At 40.7% G+C, this 20332-nt stretch overlaps 1 protein-coding gene across 1 annotated transcript in view; it reads right to left on the reverse strand.

Annotated features, from left to right (window-relative positions):
• Positions 1-20332, reverse strand: part of Hecw2 (HECT, C2 and WW domain containing E3 ubiquitin protein ligase 2) — a 374703-nt gene that overhangs the window by 14277 nt on the left and 340094 nt on the right. Inside the window, exons 22-28 of the mRNA XM_032901106.1 lie at positions 16223-16375; positions 14472-14570; positions 9404-9533; positions 8273-8419; positions 7421-7535; positions 5183-5268; positions 4166-4278 (exon numbers count right to left, since the gene is read on the reverse strand). Of these exons, the coding sequence (XP_032756997.1) occupies positions 4166-4278; positions 5183-5268; positions 7421-7535; positions 8273-8419; positions 9404-9533; positions 14472-14570; positions 16223-16375 (843 nt within the window). The remainder of the gene's footprint in view (positions 1-4165; positions 4279-5182; positions 5269-7420; positions 7536-8272; positions 8420-9403; positions 9534-14471; positions 14571-16222; positions 16376-20332) is intronic.

The raw sequence follows: 20332 nt of genomic DNA on the forward strand, positions 1-20332 counted from the left end.
ACACATTTCCAGGTCTATTCCACTGGGTGTGGCAGTAAATGCCTCTGATTCCAGGCCTGAAAGTGAGGCTAAGGCAGGGGATTATAACTTCAAGGTCAACCTGGGGCTCAAAAATGATAAAATAGAAGTCCCCTTCTGTTGTATAAAAATCTTTTTTTTTTTTTTGAGACGTCTGTTTCATAGTGAGTGCTTACGTTTATTTTCCTAACTTTTGGGTTGACATTTCATTCTTTCAATCTCCTGACACAACTGACTTCCTAATTTAACGTTTTCTCTTTGGTCAAAGCCCATCCCTCCCCAGTGGCTGCAGTTCCTACTGTTCTCTAACTCTCCCTTTCAATCCATGGCAGAAACCTCAGATGAACTTAGGAGCTGTGTATCCAGAGAGGAGAGAGCACTGCTTGTACTTTTGTAGACTGGCATGAGAACCGTTTTTTTTTTTTTTTTTTTTTTTTTTTTTTTGGACTGTTTAAGAGGAAATGCCCTGAAGTGAGTTTACTCTTTACTCATAAAACCCATCAGAGCTCCAGGGGGTAGGAAGTCTTCTACAGAAATGCAAATTCGGAGCTAGCCCAACCAGCCGCCACAAAGCAGAGGAAGTGCAGTAATCTGTTCAGTCTGCTGGTCTCCATGGAAACACCATTGAGTAAGTCTCAAGTCTCTATCAGCTAAATCACCGGTTACTTTATTACTACAGAAGGGGAGTGGGGATGGTGGCGGGGGAGGGGGAAGCCATGGATACCACTCGTTTCTGGCCTCAGAGACTACCATATATACTTTAATACATTTCTTGGGAAACGTGATCAGAGCTAGTCAGGGCTACCACAGAATGAGAGGAAGGAATCAAAGAGCACAAGTCACACTTGCTTGGAAGGTTGAAAGACTGAATTATCTGTCCAAGACCAAGAGCCTCTCTGTCATCACTCTGGTTGGCCATGACAGCTGTCTCCCTTCACACCCTTCCAACCCTGCAGGTTACAGCTTCTCACAGGAGAGGGGAGTTTCAAAACATGTTTTTATTTTTAGTAAGGAGGACTTCGGTTCTATCTGGTATATTTGTACAGTATCACAACTTATAAGATACACACAGAATTACTACAAGGGGAAAGAATATACTGGTGCTGACTGGCTTGGCACCTACCAGCCCCCTAGCTCTGTGAAACTAGAAAACAGGGGCTGGTGTGGGGGTGGGGTGGGGGAGTATGGCTTGAGTGCATCTGTTTTGGTCTTCGGAGTACTAGACTCAGTAATATAACATAATGTCTTAGGTCCAAACCAACTTCACAGATCTTTTTATCCTCAAGTGATACTTTAAATCTCATAAAGGGCAATGACCCAGTTATCAATGAAGAATTGCTTCTGATAAAACTTATACTGCCATATCCTGAAGTGATTTGTCTTATGTTTTTGTCTAAACAAGGTGAGTGTGTGTGTGTGTGTGTGTGTGTGTGTGTGTGTGTGTGAGAGAGAGAGAGAGAGAGACAGAGACAGAGACAGAGACAGAGACAGAGCGAGAGACAGAGAGAGACTTCATCTAAGTAGTACAGAAGCTACAGAGGTTAAGGATTAAAGGCTTAAATGGAAACAAGAAAACATACACTCCCTAAGGACCTTCCAATACATTATCTCATTCAAGTGTTAGAAGTAATCTCTGAGCCCGGCATTGTTCTCTCGGTTCTATGGAGATGGATAATAACACCTTTATTTGTGCTGCATTATGATAAGGGTATGAGCAGGCGCCACACAGGAAGACAGGAAGAATGACAACAGCTGTTACCCAACTGTGTGTTTGCAATGATTCTGAGGAACAGCTCCATCTACAATGAGTCAGCCTAAGAACTTTCTGGAACTACCAGGGGAAGTAGCGATGCTGGTGCAGACAACCCTCAAGTCTCTTTAGCAACTGTATAGTGTTAGCACTCACTCAGCCAGGCCTAACATACCACCCTGCCAACTGTCTATAGATAAGCTGAACCCTGAAATTCAGAAAGCAGTGGTCCTGAAGATCCCACAGTTTGATGCGGACCTGGAATGCAGAATTTCTAACTTCCAGCCTTCTGCTTGTTTCAATATGATACTGCCTAATCAGAGATGAGGGTGACACACACTGCAGCCACAGCCAGCAGCAAATGCAGAGCCAGTGAAAAAGTGTCTCTGGGAGTCTTCAGCACAAGATAGAGAAGGATAGGGGTTGTAACCAACTATCTTTCTCTGACCAACAGGGTTCTGGAAGATTCCAGTGCTTTAACTGTGAGCAGCACCTATACCTATCATGACTATAGTCAATTCCATAAACTTCATTGGCTTCACTGAAATAGATTCAATAGAAATGTGACACACAGTTAACCTGAATTTTTCTGCTTCTCCTATGTTCTTAAGTATTTCAAAAGAGTGGAAAACCTTGTTAAACCAGTATAAATCTGTTTTTAAGATACAAATATGCACTAAAGGGAGGGGAAAAAAAATCTCACTACCCAAGCACAAGTAAAAATTAGTACATTAAATACCCTAGTAAGACAATTAAAGATGTTGCGGAATTATTGGCAACCTGTGCTGCATACAGGTAGGTGAGGTGCTCAGCAGAGCCCCTGAGTTGCCTCCATTTAACTCCTTCTTTCACAAGCCCTACCTGCCAGAGTTGTGTATTTATTGTTAGCAGCAGTAAAGCAATGGTTTTCCACCCCAACAAATTGTATGATATTATTGAGAGTCTGGTGCAGAGAGGGCTCAACTGGAATGACAACAGACACTAACCACTAGAAAGGTACACAGCACATCCACGAGACTGAATCCTATTCAACAGCTACCATGTGCTAGTCCTTCTTCAACAGTGATTTAACACCAGAGCTTTGTGCTGGCTTGGTTATGTGAACTCAACACAAGCTTTTAGAAGTCAAGTGAAGCCCTGAACACACTGCCTATAGGCAAGCCTACAGTACATTTTCTTGATTCATTGATACGGGAGTGCCCAGATCACTGTCGTTGGGGCCACACCTGGATTGGTTGTTGAACAAGCGATGGGAGCAAGCACATAAGCAGCACCCTCCATGGCCTCTGCATTGGTTCCTGACTTGAGTTCCTTAAGTGATAGGATTTCCCTAGGTGATAAGTTGTAAGATGAAATCAATCCTTTCTCCCACAACTTGCTTTTGGTCACAATGGTTTTATTGTGGTTTGTTTTTTTTTTTTTAATTCACTTTCAAGGGTTTTTTTTTTTTTTTTTTGAGATTATAATTTAATCATTTCATTTCCCCCTTACCATCTCCCCATCCCAAACTCTCCATGTGCCCTTCTTTGTTTTCTTTCAAATTTATGGCCTCTATTTTTGTTTTGTTGTTGTTGTTGTTGTTTTTGTTGTTGTTATTGTTGTGTGTGTGTGTGTGTGTGTGTGTGTGTGTGGGTGTGTGTGTGTGTGCGTGTGTGTTTTTTCCCAACAAAATAAATACACCCTACTCAGTCCATACAATGTTATTTGGATGTATGCTTTCATGGCTAATCATTTTGTACTGGATGACCAATTGATGTGTTCATCCTTAGGGAAGACAACTTCTCAATCTCAGCATGTCTTGGTTGCCTATGGTTCTTTGTCTGGGGTTTTGGCCTCCATTCGTGTTAGCATGTCTACTGGTGTTATAAACGGAGACTTTGAAAGCTAGAAACACTATATTCCAAGTCCTAAAAGACCATGATGGCCAACTTAAATTAATAAAACCTAGCAAAACTATCTGGTATAGTTGAGAGAAAAAAAAACTTCTCTTGATATAAATGACCTAAAAAAAATTGTATATCCAACAAAACCAAACTTAAAGAAAGAATAGGTAGTATCATGATTATTTCATCCTAGCCAACAGAAATCCTAACTACTGTTGCCTTCTAGAGTCAAGCCACAAGTCTGATGACAGATGTTGCCTAACTGAAGCTCTTAAGTCTGCCTTGGTTGTGCTTTGTACTTTGATATACAGATGTATGCATTTAACATACAACCAAACAAGATATTTTGTTCCTCCCCACTTTATTAAGTAGGTGATTAGAGAGAATCTCATCTTTCAAGCTTTTCTCTTTTCTAGTCTTCACATATATTCATTCATATAAATAAGGTAATATAAATGTATATTAAGCTGAGGTTTTCCTGCATGTGTTGGGAGTAAAGAGTACTTTCTTTTACCTGGGAAGAGCGGTGATTTTTCCCCATTTTTCCACACAGAATCTTCTTGGACCATTACTCCCTCGGAGAGAAGCAAATCCTTCATAGGGAATGCTAGATGTGCCTGTAACAAACTGTCAGCCACAGAAATAGAAAGGAAAGGTGAAGCCAGAGACCTCATCTAGGAAAGGCACATCATCATTGCTGTGTAGCACTTCCGAGGAAGAGGGACAAGTAGGGAATTTCAGAAGCCAACGTGTGATCAACATAGGACATCAACAGAGATTCTGATGATTACTCAGTGAAGAGCAGTGAATCATAAAGGGAAATGGGATATAAAGCATTCTGAGTGGCTGGCCTGCTTGGATGTTAAACCAGGCATACTTCCCATGGCAAATAAATGAAATGAATCTATTAATTAAACCTAGCCTACTTACATCATTTCATTATCAAATTGGTATACATCTTAGGAATTTTGTGGACTGCAAATCTGAGTTCCATATCCAAAAGCACTAGGTCCAAGTCTATATACACGTAAGGCTCTGCCTTAGTGTCTACTGCTTTAGTGGAGCCTTACCAACATTGCCCTGGAGAGCTTTTACAAATATCCCAAAACACAGTGACCTCTTCTCCAAAACATCATTGCTCTACAAAGTTTGGAAAGTCAAATGAAGAAAGAGGACTATATCAACAATTAGGGTTCTTTCCTACAGTATTGAACAGCATCTCTTTTTCTGCTAAGGATGCTGACTGCAGAGGGCCACAGGCTGTCACTACAAGGATCTATTTGTCCCAAGGGCATATGTCAACCCAGGGTTTCTCAGACTACCATTGGCACTTCCCCACAAACCTCAAGAAATGTTTTGTCTTGGCTGGTGGTAACAGTATTTGGACACGCAGTCAGAAGGGCACGGAAATGTCATAGCCAGATAAACAAAGGTTTGTGTTTGTGAAGAATATCTAGCAATTACTAAGAAGTATGCACACTTCCAACAATATGTCATTGTGTTAAAGTCTGATGATCTAATGGTATCTTACCTGTAACAACCTTAGTCGTTGTTCATTGTTGAATCGTTCTACTGCAGCCCAGAACCACCGAATTACAATGTGATTGTCATGGTACCCTATGAACCAAGCACGAAAGCTCATGTTACATCGAGTCTTCTATCTTAAACCACAAGAAATATATGCCAAAAGACTACCACCATACGCACAAATCAGCATCTTGGATTCTTTAAATGTCGTTTATAATTTAAGATTAAGGAACAGTACTACAAATATGATCATATGGGCATCAAAAGTTAAACAAGATGGTCCAAATGAAACCAATGAAGAACAGCAAATATTGTTTACTTTAGCTCCATCACTTCTGAAAAATACAATTGTTATGACTAGAAATGCGTACCTCTTTCAATCATTTCTATAAGAAACTGTTTCTATAGGAAACAATCACTCAGTGGTTCCAAATACCCTTATGCCAAACATTATACTAAGCTTTGGGGCAAAGAAAACTTGATCTCAGGATTTCCTGATGAATGAGAGAGGTATTAATCACACAATTTATATATGCAAAGAGAAATAATGAAAAAAATTTTAAAGCTGCCTATTTCATTTCCAAGTGCTTCCCTAAAAAACCTCTCAGTAAAAGATAAGTTCTAAGAGAGAAGGCTGACATAAATTCACATGCAATTAATGATTCAAATCAACCGATAGTCATATTTTACAAAAACCACTTTATTTAATTCTGTGCTATACTCCCAAAATGAGGGTGAGTAGGGATAGCTTTAATCTGAATGTATCCTCATGCTCCCATAGCTGTGAGGTTTACCAGGAAATCACCAAAGAAACTTCGTCCCCTTGAAGGGGAAAGCGCCTGAATGAAGGATAAGCAGCATTAGGTTGGGTATAGCGTCTGGGTTCAGGCTTTGGCAAAGATTTGGTTAATGAGCGAAAGATCGATGCAGTTTTCCATCCTTATGAGTCAGCCCTCTTTTGCTTTGCCCTTACTGTTTATGCTAAGCCTAATTTGAAAGAACGACTGTCCCATCATAGGGTCCACAAACAGCTGCTGGAGGAACAGATGGTACTCGACAGCACAACTGCTTTTCACATGGTGCCAACTAGCTGTACCAGGCAAACATGGCAGCAAAGTGCTTGTCTTTTATCTGGTCTCTTCTACGGATCTCATTTGGTAAGACTTACCACTAAAATAGGTCCTTGGTTTACTCAGACATAGGGACTTGAAAAATCTTAGACTGTGTCAGTACAAAAATGACTGATTTGATTACTGCACTGCTCTCGGAACCTCCTGGGAGTAAGGTTCAAGGAAATAATAGTTACCACAAAAGAGATGTTAAGTAATCCATCAGGGAAAATGCATTTCAACTAGTAAAAATAATTCAGCTACCAAAGCTTTCCATAATAACCAACTCTATATACGGATGCTATATGGGTCCAGCCAGATAAAATGTACTGCACAGTTTAAAATAAAAACAAATAAAAATGATGGAAACCTCAATTTAACAGACTTTTAGAGAAAACCCAAACATTGCAACTCATCCCAGAAAATGCACACTTTACTCAAAATTATCAGACAAAAGTTTTAACTCTGGACTGTCCCTAGGTTAATAAGGGACAATCCCAATCATGTTGGTCCAAATTACTAACCGAAACTGTGTACTGATCGACAGAAAGCCACTTCCAAAAAATCCCAAACCAAATCAGTTTACGGTAGTTGCCTTTTCAGCCAAACTCGATAGTCCAGTTTAGAAGGACCTCGTAGATGGACCTGCTGGATTTTAAGAACCCTTTCTTGTTCCCTGTTAGTGTTTATGCCATGAGTTATAACTGATAGATGGTTCAAGGAACTGCAGCCAACCTCTGCAGGTTAGGAAGCTCAAAGGGTGTGGCATCTGGAGGCTTAGAATGTAGATGGATGGGTGGGGTCTGACCAGTTGGATATTAAGCCTCCCATACTTCACGGACAACGTCATCCGATACTTAATTGGTATTCTTATGATCACATTTCTTCATCAGCAATTAGGAGTCATGACACCCTCAGAAGGGGTGTAAACGATCCTTCCCCTTTTGACTAATGAAGTCGCTAGGTACAGAAGGGGCTGACCTTGCCCAAGGTCTCAAGGAAAACAGCCACCGACAGACCAGTGATTAATGCAAGTGCCTTTGTGTGCTCTACGCTCAGACCTGTGCTTGAACCAGCCGCCCCCTGCCCCGCCCCCGGAACTTAAATCTAGTCACTCATAAACCAAACCTTACCGCCTCTGTATTCAGTGTTGTTCCTCCAGTCATTGAGGTCTATCTCAGCTGTGCCAGCAATGACCAGCTCCAGTTCTCTTGCATCAAAGACAGACACTAGCCTGGCATCTACTACCTGAGGAAGAGAAAAAGTCAGAAGCCTAGAGAAACGTCAGCCACGGAGAAGAAGGCTTATATAAAACACAGGGCGCAGGGAGTTTCAAGAGCACTGTGGTTATATCCTCCACTGGTATGTGAGAACTTCTCATACCATCTGTAGAGATACAAAGGGAACTTATGTTTCTAGTTGAAAGGTTGTAAGATTTAGCCTCAGTAGAATTTTTGTTGTGGCTGATCACCATATCCCACTGAATATCCTACGTCTCCTCTGGTCTCAGATGCTAAGCAAGGCGGGCTCTGGTTAGTACTAGAATCAGAGGATTTTTGCTTCATATCTGACAACTGATTAATCTAGTCGTTTGCTGTTTTGCTTTTGAAAACGATCTAATGGTCTTAAGGAAGTCGCATGGGACATGTGTGATAAGTTCTGGCCCTCCACACAATCACTGCCCATTGTAAGCATGAGATTTGATTTGGCATACCTACGCATAAGTAAGAATTATAACTTCCATGTTATCAGTAGTCATTAAAGCATTAAAACGGTACCCCTAAAATCAGCACACCATTCACAGGGGTGATATGACACGCAGAATGAGCTTTCACATGGGGATATACAGGAATATATCTGACTTTTTATATATTAAAAGAACAACAGTAAACATAGCAAGAGAGGAGAGAAATAGTCTATGCATGAAGGATGGTGGAATGGACAGGCAGCCAGACTGTGAGCACACGTCTGCCACTGCTGTTTACCTCATAGAAACCACGGACTAAGCTCTCTGTCTGCTGCACCACGCCCCTCTCAATCCTCCACTTCACCATCCTCTCAATGTACTCCTTCTTGTTCTTCTCCGTAACTGGAATATTGGCTCCCCCTGGTTTTAACTCTCGTTCAGTAATCTGTCATTAAAAGGCAAAAGGACGGATCAGAAAACAAGCGGAGCTCAGGTGTGTGGCTCTTTTAGACCTTGGGTGTGTTCTACAAGTGGACAAACCTCCAAGGCAGTGGTTCTCAACCTTCCTAAGGCTCCCACCTCTTGATACAGTTCCTTGTGTTGTGGTGACCACGACTATAGAATTACTTCTGTTGCTACTTCATAACTATAGTTTTGCTATTGCTATGAAAAGTAATGTAAATATCTGTGCTTTCTGATGGTCTTAGGTGACCTCTGCGAAGGTCTTAGGGGAGCTCACAAAGGGTCCCACAGGACAGATCTAAAGGTTAGAATCAACTACACCTACAGAGCCAGAAAGATGTACTTAAGGAACACAGAGAGACACCCCAGTACATCTTAAATTGAGAGCTCATTTTTGAAAGTATATGAAATACAGGCAACCCACACAAGTACCAATGCCTAGTAAGAACTAAGACAGGACTCCTCACAGAAATCCTGTAGTCTTCTCTTCCATCAAATTTAAAGGAAAACAAGTATATTCTCTGCTTTCAAGCATTCTCCAAAATATTACTCATATTATTTCTTTTCTAAAATATCAACTACAATCTTAAAATCTAAACAAGTCTTAATTTTATATTAATTAAAATTAAATAATTTAATATTCAGCCCAGGGATAACATTCAAATGTATTCTATATAAGATACATTTTCATATCTCTACATATCTCTAAAGATTCTCAAATCTTGTATGAGAATTTGAGTTGGAAATAAAAAGATTGTTCACAGCATACAAATGCTTCTCATAATCTACAAATGAGATAATATAATCTCAATAATAAATAATCTGTAGTTGGTACTCAATAATCTTCATACTCAAGCTTACTACAATTTAGTTAAATTACCCAATAAGACACAAATATTAACATTTGATCTTAGTCATGGAATTAACTTTTCCCCAGCCAACAGCCTTTAGTTAGCATGTAACAGACCTGCCCAAAAACTTCTTCGTTCACAGTGAACGTGAGGTCTAGGATGTCATGGATGTCATTGTCTTTCATCCACTGAAGGCTCTGGTGGAACTCCTCATCAAGGTATTCCAGATCACTCAGGTCACACAGGCTGAGATGACAAAGAGAAGCAAACACAGGGGCCTTGTTATTAGCAAATCCCAGAATCACGAGGAAGGACGCTGTGGCAGTTGGGATGTTGTTGAGTCCAGAAATCACATTACTGAAATCAGCCAGATACATGGCATTCATTCCTCAATCTGGGATACTTAAGATGCCCTAGGAAGCACTTACCTGTCTTTTCTCTCAAAACTAGAACCAAGAGTGTCTGCCATCTACATGGTCATCCGCAAACAGTGCTAGTTCTAGAACTGGAACAGGTTGACAACTTGCACCCGTAATCTCTTTTGCTATGTTATCCTATCAAAAATTATCATTCTCCTAATTTGAAATTCTTTATTGATTTCTCTACTGTCCATTAACTGTCAACTTGTCTTTTTAAAAAAGACTAGAAACTATAAGTGATGTCATATATTTCCCTTTTTCTCATGGTTCTTATTCTACCACTATAAAAATAGTAAGCCAAAGAACTCTTCCATAACCACAAAGTTTCCTGTGCCTTACTCTACTACTGCTTCTTTTTTTTTTTCTCTTCAGTGACAAGATCTAAAAGTTACTATTATGTGCCTTGGCATAAGGTGGTAGTAATTAATTTGCTACAATTGTGTTAAAATCCCCTGCCCTTTAGCTCTATTTTAAGGGTTGTCTTGTTTGCTTGTTTTATTTTTATTTATTTATTTATTTGGCACCACATGTGCGCCATGCATATTAAATATTTATTAGGTACCAAATGTGTACCATGCATATTAATAAGTACTTGATGAACTTGCTGCTCTTAAGGGAAGTGGTCTTACAGAGACCGGCACACTATGGATAAGTTAATATAAAATACAGGTGACAGCACAGAGTAGAGAGTGCTAAAGCTCATGCACAATTTAAAATGCATGTTACTGACAATCAATGATGGATAAGACTGGACTACCCATGCTACCTCCCAATACCTGGGAGGCATGGGTAATGGCTGCAAGCTGGAGCCCAGCCTGGGCCATAGAATAAAACTCTGTCTTACAAATGAAAAGGAAGAAAAGGTAAATACCAAGAGCTATCAGAGGAAGTGAGTAAGAGGGACATTTGCTTTGACTTGGACATTCAGGGAGACATGGTATAGATGAGATGATGCCTGTATTAAATCTTTCAGGATGATGATACTAGAGATGGAAATGGAATAGGTTAGAAGAAAGGGGGAGAGGAGAGAAAACAGAATTTTCCTATCCCTCCCCACACCTTCAAAAATTATGTACACCTTTAAAATATAATATAATAGACTACACACACACACACACACACACACACACACACACACACACACACACACACATATATATCACCCCTATTCAACAGGAAGAAGACATAGAGAATTGTCATTCCTATTCCTTAAGTTTGAGTATGTGGTTATGGTTATTTTATAAATTATAGAGAGGTTGTTATTTTAAGAGATAATTTAGAAATGGTCATAATTTTGAACAGGAAGGAAACTAAATAGACATGGTGATTTCTGTCTTTTCTTTCCTAGGAATGGAGTTGAGGGGGGAAAGAGTAATAGAATAAAAAAAAATTAGGTATATGAGATGGATTACTAAATTTATTCTTAAACAAAGCATTATATAGCCATAATCTTACATTGATAGAAATATTTATAACTGATACAAAATTAAAGTTATAATTTCTTATAGTGGTACAGAATTTATATATTAATACAAATGTAAGGTTTGCACTGGTATAAATCTTTGTATATTGATATAAAATTTAAAATTAATGTTGTTAGTCTCAGAAATTCTCATTGTGCCTATGCAACTCATTTAAGAATGTTAGGCTTAGGGTTGGGGATTTAGCTCAGTGGTAGAGTGTGCTTGCCTAGTAAGCGTAAGGCCCTGGGTTCAGTCCCCAGCTCCGAAAAAAAAAAGAAAAAGAAAAAAAAAAAGAATGCTAGGCTTAGGCACAATCCTTCTAATAGATGCTATCACAAACTGTTTAAGATGATTAAATAATACAAATTAAGGACCAGATAGTAAAATCATGGTTATATTAGATTTTGGACTAATTATAATAAAGTGTTTTCAATATTATTCAAATAGAAATAGCTAAGAGTAGTCTAGGTTTAACAGTACGGATATACCCTATGTAGATAGTCTTCAAAAACATTAAAAATCCACAAAATATGACATTTAAATTCATTTCATTATTAATAGATTTTATTTGGCTAGGGGACATGTCTACTCCTAACAGTACTCCCTTCACAGTTCAAAGAAGATATTAAACATCGTAACCTCCAAATAAAGTTGTTCCAATTATGGCAAGGTAGCCAGCCATTGGACAAAAATTGCCCTAATTCATCTACTGACAAAAAAATACTATTCAGGAAAGGATATAAGATGCAAGATAATCAACATCTTAGCTCTCCAATACAGGGTAAACCAGGCCTTCATAATTGCTGCTTCATTAAGGTCTGTCAGATGGTTCTGGGCCAGAAGGCTAAAGACAGATGCTTCAGTGTTTGGAGGGGACTGTCCAGGTAGTCAGCTGTCTCCATAATTTGCTAAAGTTCTGGAATCTATGTTTTCGTACTTCCTATATATTCAGGTGATACTTAATTTATTCTCAGGTCTCTGATGTCGTTAAAGACTAGTTGTAGTCTCATAATCAAACTTAAGTTGTTTAACATTAGAAAAGATGATCCAGGGCTGGAGAAATAGCTCAGCGGTTAAGAGCACTGACTCTTCTTCCCAAGGTCCTGAGTTCAATTCCCAGCAACCACATGGTGGCTCACAACCATCTGTAATGGGATCTGATGCCCTCTTCTGGTGTGTCTGAAGACAGCTACAGTATGTTCATACATGAAATGCATAAATAAATCTTAAAAAAATTGAAAAGCATTTAAAAAAAAAGATGATCTAGATTTAAAAGGATGGTTTTCCTATGGTAATACAAGTTGAAATCAAAACATAATTCAGATTCCAAATTATAAACTCTTCAAGTTAAGATAGATGTTAGAGTAATATACCTAAATTGACAAAACTGATAGACTAGACATTATTAGTATACATCATACCTTATAGTTTATGTAACTATTATAACTATGTTCAATACATAGGATTGAATCTGTAATTCAATCTGTAATCTGAGGGAAAAGGCCTTTTGAATGAACGAAAGGGGGGAAATGTTGATTTGGTCTAATGCTACTTATGTTATATGGGTCCCCAAAATTGCTTGAGAATCTGCACAAAAGATGCTGGTGGTCCCTGTCCCCAGTTGTTTTTGATTGGTAAATAAAGTTGCCAGCAGCCACTGGCTGGACAGAGAGACAGAGGCAGGACTTTTAGGATTCCCAGACAAGGGTGGGCAGGAGGGTGGGGAGGAGAGCCGCCATGCTAGGGAAAGGAGTAAAGACCAGGTCTGAGAAGTGCCAAGTACAAGACAGAGAAACAGCCAAGAGCTCAAGAAAAGCAGCCCCACAGCCTCTCTTCCTCCCTGCCCCAGACTGGGTTTAGGGCAACAAAGAAGGAATATAATTTTTAGTAAGTAATAACTCAGGAATATTGAAGTAGAATATGTTAGCCACATGGAGGTTTGGGAGTGGCCCAGGATGTTTAAGACATATTAAAATATAAGGCTTTATGTGTGTGTGTGTTTTTTAGATGAGGACCCAGAACACTGGGTCAATTGGAGAAGAGATTAATTGGTAACTACCAATTAATCAGCCCAGAACGAAAGCTTCTGAACACCAAGGTTAAGGGCAAATCAGAGGAAAGACCCACAGAGGAGCAAGAAGGTGAACAGGGGGGAGTTCAGAGTCATGTGTGTCAGCGTAGGAAAGACCCAGGGAAAACTTTTAGTTTCTGTTGTCTCTGCTAGCCCAGCGTTAAATGTTAATATCAGAAGCAGCAATACAGTCTAAGATAGGGCTAGAAAGCATTCATCCACATCTCCCGACTGTTAATGGAGGGAGAGAATGCAGACTAACTCGTCGTGGGGAGAGTGTGATGTACAGTAAAGGTGGACACTGGGTATTCCTCTCACAAAACCTAAAGAAACTATGAGGAGACAATGAACTGCAAAGGTGACAGGAGGCCCAGGAGGACTGGGGAAGCAGGAAACAGTCCTCACTGAAGCCTCATGGGAAACATTCTGTTGGCCCTCACTTGAGGTCAGGACTTCCACTTTAGGGAACACAGGTCCATGGGCTTGATCGGAAGATGCGCCAGACATGTTCCCAGCCATGATTCAGTACTTCGCTCCTTTACAAGCTTAAGTCTGCGTGTCTACCCATCCCCCAACAACTGTCCTGTAGATGACTGCATATTGACTAACGGGTGGTTGTGCTTGTGCTTGACCCTGTGCCGTAACTGTCATCATTCACTGTGATGGAAATGAAGACAGAGTTCTGTGGAGGCTTATTTTTCATCCGTGCCCGTACACTGCTATTTTGATATAGAAAGGTATCAAGAAAAGCAAGGCACTGTCTACATCTACCAAAGAAACCAAAACTGAAATGGAAAGGAAAGGAAAGGAAAGGAACTTGTGACCAAGAGTGAGCCGTTGGAAGTGCATGAAGCAAAATACAACATGAACTTCATGAGTCACCACAACTAACCCACAGCTCTTCTATTAATAATGAGCGCGGACGGCACAAGAACCCAAGGGCTGTGTCTGAAGTACAATTGTTTTAAAGACACATGTGCTGCCACAGATGAGAATAAACTATTCGGACAGGCATGGAACTAAGGTCTGGTGGCTAAGCCAGAACTCTATTTGAAATTGTATTCGTTTTTGGGGTGTTTGTTTGTTTGTTTGTTTGTTTTAAATCTAACCACTATTCACTCAACGACTGATTGGTGAGAACATGCGGATAAATGGAGACCTTGACACATCGCTTCAGGAAAGCATTTTTGAGCTTGACGTGCTGACTACACAAGCACAGAAATACTCTTACATTCTCAGAAGAGCCTTATAGAAGGGTCTCGTAAAGAAGGCGTCCAACAGGTACTGGTGTATTAGTGCAAGACCGAGGATCCTCCCACTGAATCGGAACCTGTGAGGGAGAAACACAAGGTGGGTGAACTCGGAACAGTGTCTTGAGGACTGGGCCTACCGTCTAGAACGAGTTTCAAATTCCCGGGCACTGTAGTATGTGTCTTCATTTATCAATGCTTAGATTTACTTGTAGAGGAAATCTGTTCCTCTGATACTTAGGGACACCTTACCGTTACTCCATATCAACAATGTCACTCTGCCCCCCACATATGACAGCATGAGTCCCCCATCACCTTTTAGTAAGATTTCCCCCAAACTATCCCAAGATATAAAGACTAGGAAGATTGGAAAAATGTTGTCCTCAGTTTGTGTGCGTGAATATTAGTGGATTTCTCCAATGCAAAGTAGGGCAATTCCCTTTGGAGGAAAAGCCCTTATTCAGACAGAGAAGGTTCCCATCCTCCTCTGTTCTCTCTCAAGCCTCAGTCCTGATGGTAAATACGGTCCTTCACAAAGTTTACATGCAGACACTGGGGGTGGGGGTGGGGCTTTCCTCATGAGACATTCTGTTCTCCAAAATTTCCAAGTGAAATGCTATTCTGAATCAACTTGGAAACTTTACATATAGATCTGTTACAGTTGGGTTTTCTGCCTGAGGTACACAATTACTTCCTCCATCACAAGTAACCGGGTCTCCAGTTCTTCTAAGTCTGATGCCTTCACCAGTACTGTAGGACTGGAATTTTTAGTGTTGGGCAGGCTTTGTGAGGTCAGTGGCCAGCAACTTTTGGCCCTGTTTTTTTCCACTTAGGTTAGCACAGCTGTCACAGTCAGAGTTAGGAGGCCTCTGAATTTGTAACTCAACAAGAAGTTAATTTGAAGAGTAAGACCTGAAAGCTAATGTTCTTCCCTATCAATAACCTCATGACCCAAAGAACCTTTCTCCACTTCTGTTCTCTTTGTCACTATCAGTGAAAAGGAACAGGAACCAATCAATAGGGCTTCTGTAAATATTTAAAGGCTACAAATGCAAGGATTTGAAAATGTTGTAAAGACATTTAGAAAAAGTGTAATTTGGGATTCTTTTAAAATAAATACCTCCAGATAGGAATCTTAAGATTGTTTCCCTTGGTTTTGGGTGATATGTTAAGAAAAAGGAAAGTTCGGCTTGCAAACTTGAAGTGGCTTAAATGTGCTGGTGTGAGGGTGAGTGGGCACTGCCTTGACTCCCCATTCACACACTTGATCTGCAGTTGCCCTGGGCCACCACTATGCCTCCACCATGCTCCCCTCTGCCACCCCCACAACACTATGAACAGCCCTCAGTCAGGGCTCAAGCTGTTCCACCTCCCCTCCCCTCAGGGCCAGTCATTTCCCCAGGCAGTTAGAGAAGCTGCTTGACCTGTGCCAGAGGAACCTGGGGGTCTTGCTAAGAAACTAATCATCTGTAACATTTTTCCAATGGGATAAAGCTTCTGAATTCTACTCGACTCATTTAAAATTGATCTAATGCACTGTAATCAGTTACCAGTTGGGGGACTGTCTATATAATTAGATTTAACAACCAAAATAAAGGTCAAATGAGGTATATAACTGATAATGTGATTTTTATCCAGGAAGGAAAAATTATTAAAAGAAACGTGGAGAGAGGAGTAGTCAGCATCACAGAAAATTAAATGAGCACAACTGTTATAGAAACGACCCCCTTACCATTCATGATGATTGTCTACAAAGGCAGACATAGGACTTATTTGTACTGTGTATGTGTCATTGGCTGAATATTCAAATAAGCCGTAATAGGGGTTAAAGAGTTCTCGGGATACCAGGAAGAAAAACTCTCTGGAAGGCCCACTGTAATCCAACCTGCAAGAAGATGCACATAGACAACAATGAGCTTCTATTTTGTCTAGGTATTGGGCATATTTTCTCCTGGGCTTAACATTGTAGAGGATGCTCATTACAGGGATAGCCTACTACCAGGGCCATCTAAACAAAAGTGAAAAAAAAAAAAACAAAAACAAATCTGATCTCAGTATTGACTCAAAGTAATGAACTAGACATTTATACAGCACATATCCAAAACTCCAACTACCCATGAGATAATGCAAACAGGAACCAAGATACTCGTGATATACAAACACACACATACATGAAAACTTTATATGTCCAAAGCAAGGCCACAGGGGAGGGAATGTCACGGCACTATTTCCTTCTTACAGAGGAAAGCGGCTACAGTCACTCGGGGACATGAAGACTGAGGGGATTTTTGGAAATTTTCAGAATGAGGGAAGAGAAAGACTTCTCCCTAGGGAGCTAAAAGGCAAAAAATAGAGTGAGAGAGTGCAAGTGAAAAGTGTAAATTAAAAACGCACCATGGAAAATTACAGACAAGGAAAAGGAAGATACACAATGCTTGCTAAGGAAGATCTCTGGATAGGCTGCAACCCGAGGACGCAGAGAATGTTGTAAATTCTACTTTACTTGTGTGTAATAGCTTCAGAGTCAGAGTGAAGTGGAATCAAAGACGGTGCTGGGTTTAGGGAATGTCATGTGGCCAGCAATGTCTAAGGTACGTGAGTGTGTTTGTGCATGTACGTGTGTATGCATGCCTGTGCTGTATTAAAGAGAAGCTTGAAATGCAAAGCAACTTGGTATACTAAATTTAAAATTAAAAATTAAAAAAACAACACATCAGCCCTTGGATAAAAAGTACACACACAGAGATTCAAAGATGGGAGTGGGGAGTAGCCAAAGATTTTTGTTTGCTTTATCCTTCTCATCACCATCTCTATCTCTTTCTAGATTTATTATTTGGGCATTACTGCAGAGAGAGAGAGAGAGAGAGAGAGAGAGAGAGAGAGAGAGAGAGAGAGAGAGAGAGAGAGAGAGAAAGGGAGGGAGGGAGAGAGAGAGGGAGGGAGGGAGGAGAAGAGAAGAGAAGAGAGAGGGAGTGTTAGTTGAGTGTGTGTTATATGCAGAGGCCAGATGCCAAACTTTCAGGTGACACCCAACTTTGTGGGATAGACTCTCTCACTGGCCTGAGTTCACCAAACAGGCTACGGAGAGTGACCAGTGAACCCCAAGGATCTACCTGTCTCTGCCTCCCCAGTGCAAGGATTAGAAGAGTGAGCTAACAGGCTTGGACCCTATAAAAGTGTGAGTTCTGGGAACTGAACTCAATTCTCATGTTACTGACTGAGCTTTCTTTCTAGAGCCTATAATTCTAACTCACTATGTAGCCCTGGCTGGGCTGGAACTTACTGTGTAGATCTCAAATTCCAAACTCACAGAGATCTACCTACCTCTGCCTCTCCACACTGGGACAGAAGGCATGTACCATCTCACCTGGTCTCCATAATAGTATTGTTTAAATAAAATGGTATCATCTGGGCTTTGCCCAAGAAATTAAATTTTATCATGTAGAAAATGATCTTATTATAGGCAAAAGAAAGGTTTGGAAAAATAAAAATATAACCCAAAAATGGCCTTTTTATGCAGTAATAACAAAGCTGAATGTGAATAGTTTGGATTCCATCTAGTCCCATATTGATTTTCATTTTTGTCATACCTGACTACAGATGTCATTATTTTATATGTCTGATTATAGATATTGTCATCTGATTTTTTTCAGTGCACACTTGTCTTATAGAACATTTATGAAATGTCCATGTGCTATTCCGGTGTTCACCTAACATACATTAAAAGAAACAGAAGAAGTACGTTAAAACTGGGCGGCACAGCATGTGTGAAGACTATACACGCCTAAGTTCAGACCCACAGTGCACCTGCAGGAAACCTACTGGGCAGAAAAGGGCAGGCACTTGCAACTCTCGGGGCCAATCAGTCTTTATACAATGACATGGTATCCTTGTGCATGTGAAGAAGTTAACTTGTAGCTCCAGGATAGGCTGGAAGGCCATGGTTGTGCTTCTCTGGGGCCACACAGAGGTACCTAGAAGCTCAGACTACCCCCATCGTGCAGCCGTTTTGTAAACTCTTTCTACTCTCCTAGTTCTAGCTTCTGAGGTGAGGCCATCAGCAGCAGAAACCTTCTTCTGCTTGGATGTTTTTGCACACAGTCCTCCAACAAAGCTTGAAATCCTAACTGCACTCTAAGAATCAATCTGAGTCTTGAAGACAGAACAGTTTTCAACAATCCTCTCCCGGTAGGACTTTAGATTTGGATACCACGGTCTCTCTGGTTTCTGGGCCTTTACCCGTTTTCTACTCCAGAAAGAGTATGCACAGGTGGGGATACCTTGCCCTCCTGGAATGGACTCCAACCCTGAGGTGTGGTGAAGCAGCTAAGTCTGGACACTCTCCTTCACTAAAGCAGGGTGAAGTTACCCCACCTCGGGAAGCCACTTCTTTTCGTTTACTCTTAAAGAGCCAGTCTACCAAATCCCCAAGGCTCTCACCCACAATGATGACTCCTGGTCTCCCATTCTCTCTCATACAGAAGCATCTTGACAGACAGATGCAGAATAGGATACAGAATAGGAAGGACTAATGCAGACTATGCATTTCCCTCTAGGAGTTCACTTTGTAAGATCTAGTTCCTCATGTCTTTCCATGGTGGGGGGAAAATCAAATGGGATGGCTAACCTTGGTTGTCCACCTGACATGCGTGGGAAGAACCTCAACTGAGAAACTGTCTCCACCAGACTGGCCTACAAGGCACGTCTATGTGGTATTTTCTTGACTGTTAATTGATGTGGGAAGGCCAAGCCCCTCTAGATAACACCACTTTTGAGTAGATGGTCCAAGTTGTATAGAGTAGATGAATGTAATGCTGAAAGCCAGCCAGTAAGCAGCGTTCCTCTGTGATTTCTGCTTCAAGCTCCTGCCTCGAGCTCCTGCCTTGCTTCCCTTTATGGTGGACTATAATCTGTAGGATAAAATAAACCATTTCCCTCCGAAAGCGCTTTTGATCATGGCGTTTATATCACAGCAACAGAAATGAAGCTAGAACACCAACTACCAAAGACATCATGGAAGTCATTCTGTCAAATTTCCTCATTTTTTTTTTAATAGAGAAAACTGAAGCTAGAACAAAGTAGAGAGCTGAATCAGGGGAGTGTTATGATGTGGAACCAGGTCTCAGACCCTAAAGAGGTATCTGAATGTCAAGTTTAAGGTTATTCCATATGCCAGGCCCTCTAGTAAATGTTAGCTGTCTATCAATATTAAAACAACATTGCTGATTTGGGTTTGGCAAACTACATCAGGAGGGCAAATCTGCCAAAGCCCTGGTTTTGCGAGTAAGACTATACTGAAATGCACTGCTCTAGTTTGTGGATAGCCTGTCGCTGTTAGCCGATGAAATGCTAAGGTGCATACGTGCCATAGAGAATGTATGATGGGCAAAGTCTAAAACTGTTTACTATCTGTCTCTTGATAGCAAAGTGTTGCCAATGGCTGCTGCTACAGAAACAAGGAGGAGGGAAACACATTATTATAATATCTAGCTTACTATAAATCTTTAGTGAGACTTCTCCAGGGAGACATAAACACTCCCTGACTTGCTATGGTTACCCCTCTGCTGGGCTTTTCACATTGCAGGGGTCCCGAGTACATCAGGGTCGCAGAGCTGAAACACCAGGCAAAAGATAGAGCAAGCCTGTTTTCTGTGAGACGACTGGTATAAGCAAAGTGGGCTCCACTGTGGATTTTCTGTTAAGAATTAGACGGTGATCCCTAAGATTTCAATAATACTACACTTACGAGAGCACAGTCTAATGACCTGTGTGTGTTGGCCTCCTTACACATAAATTTAGACTTTGCCCACACTGAAAATAGGTGATCCTGTCATCCCTTGTG

The sequence above is a fragment of the Rattus rattus genome, chromosome 4 (genome assembly GCF_011064425.1).
Source record: "Rattus rattus isolate New Zealand chromosome 4, Rrattus_CSIRO_v1, whole genome shotgun sequence".
NCBI lineage: Eukaryota > Metazoa > Chordata > Mammalia > Rodentia > Muridae > Rattus > Rattus rattus.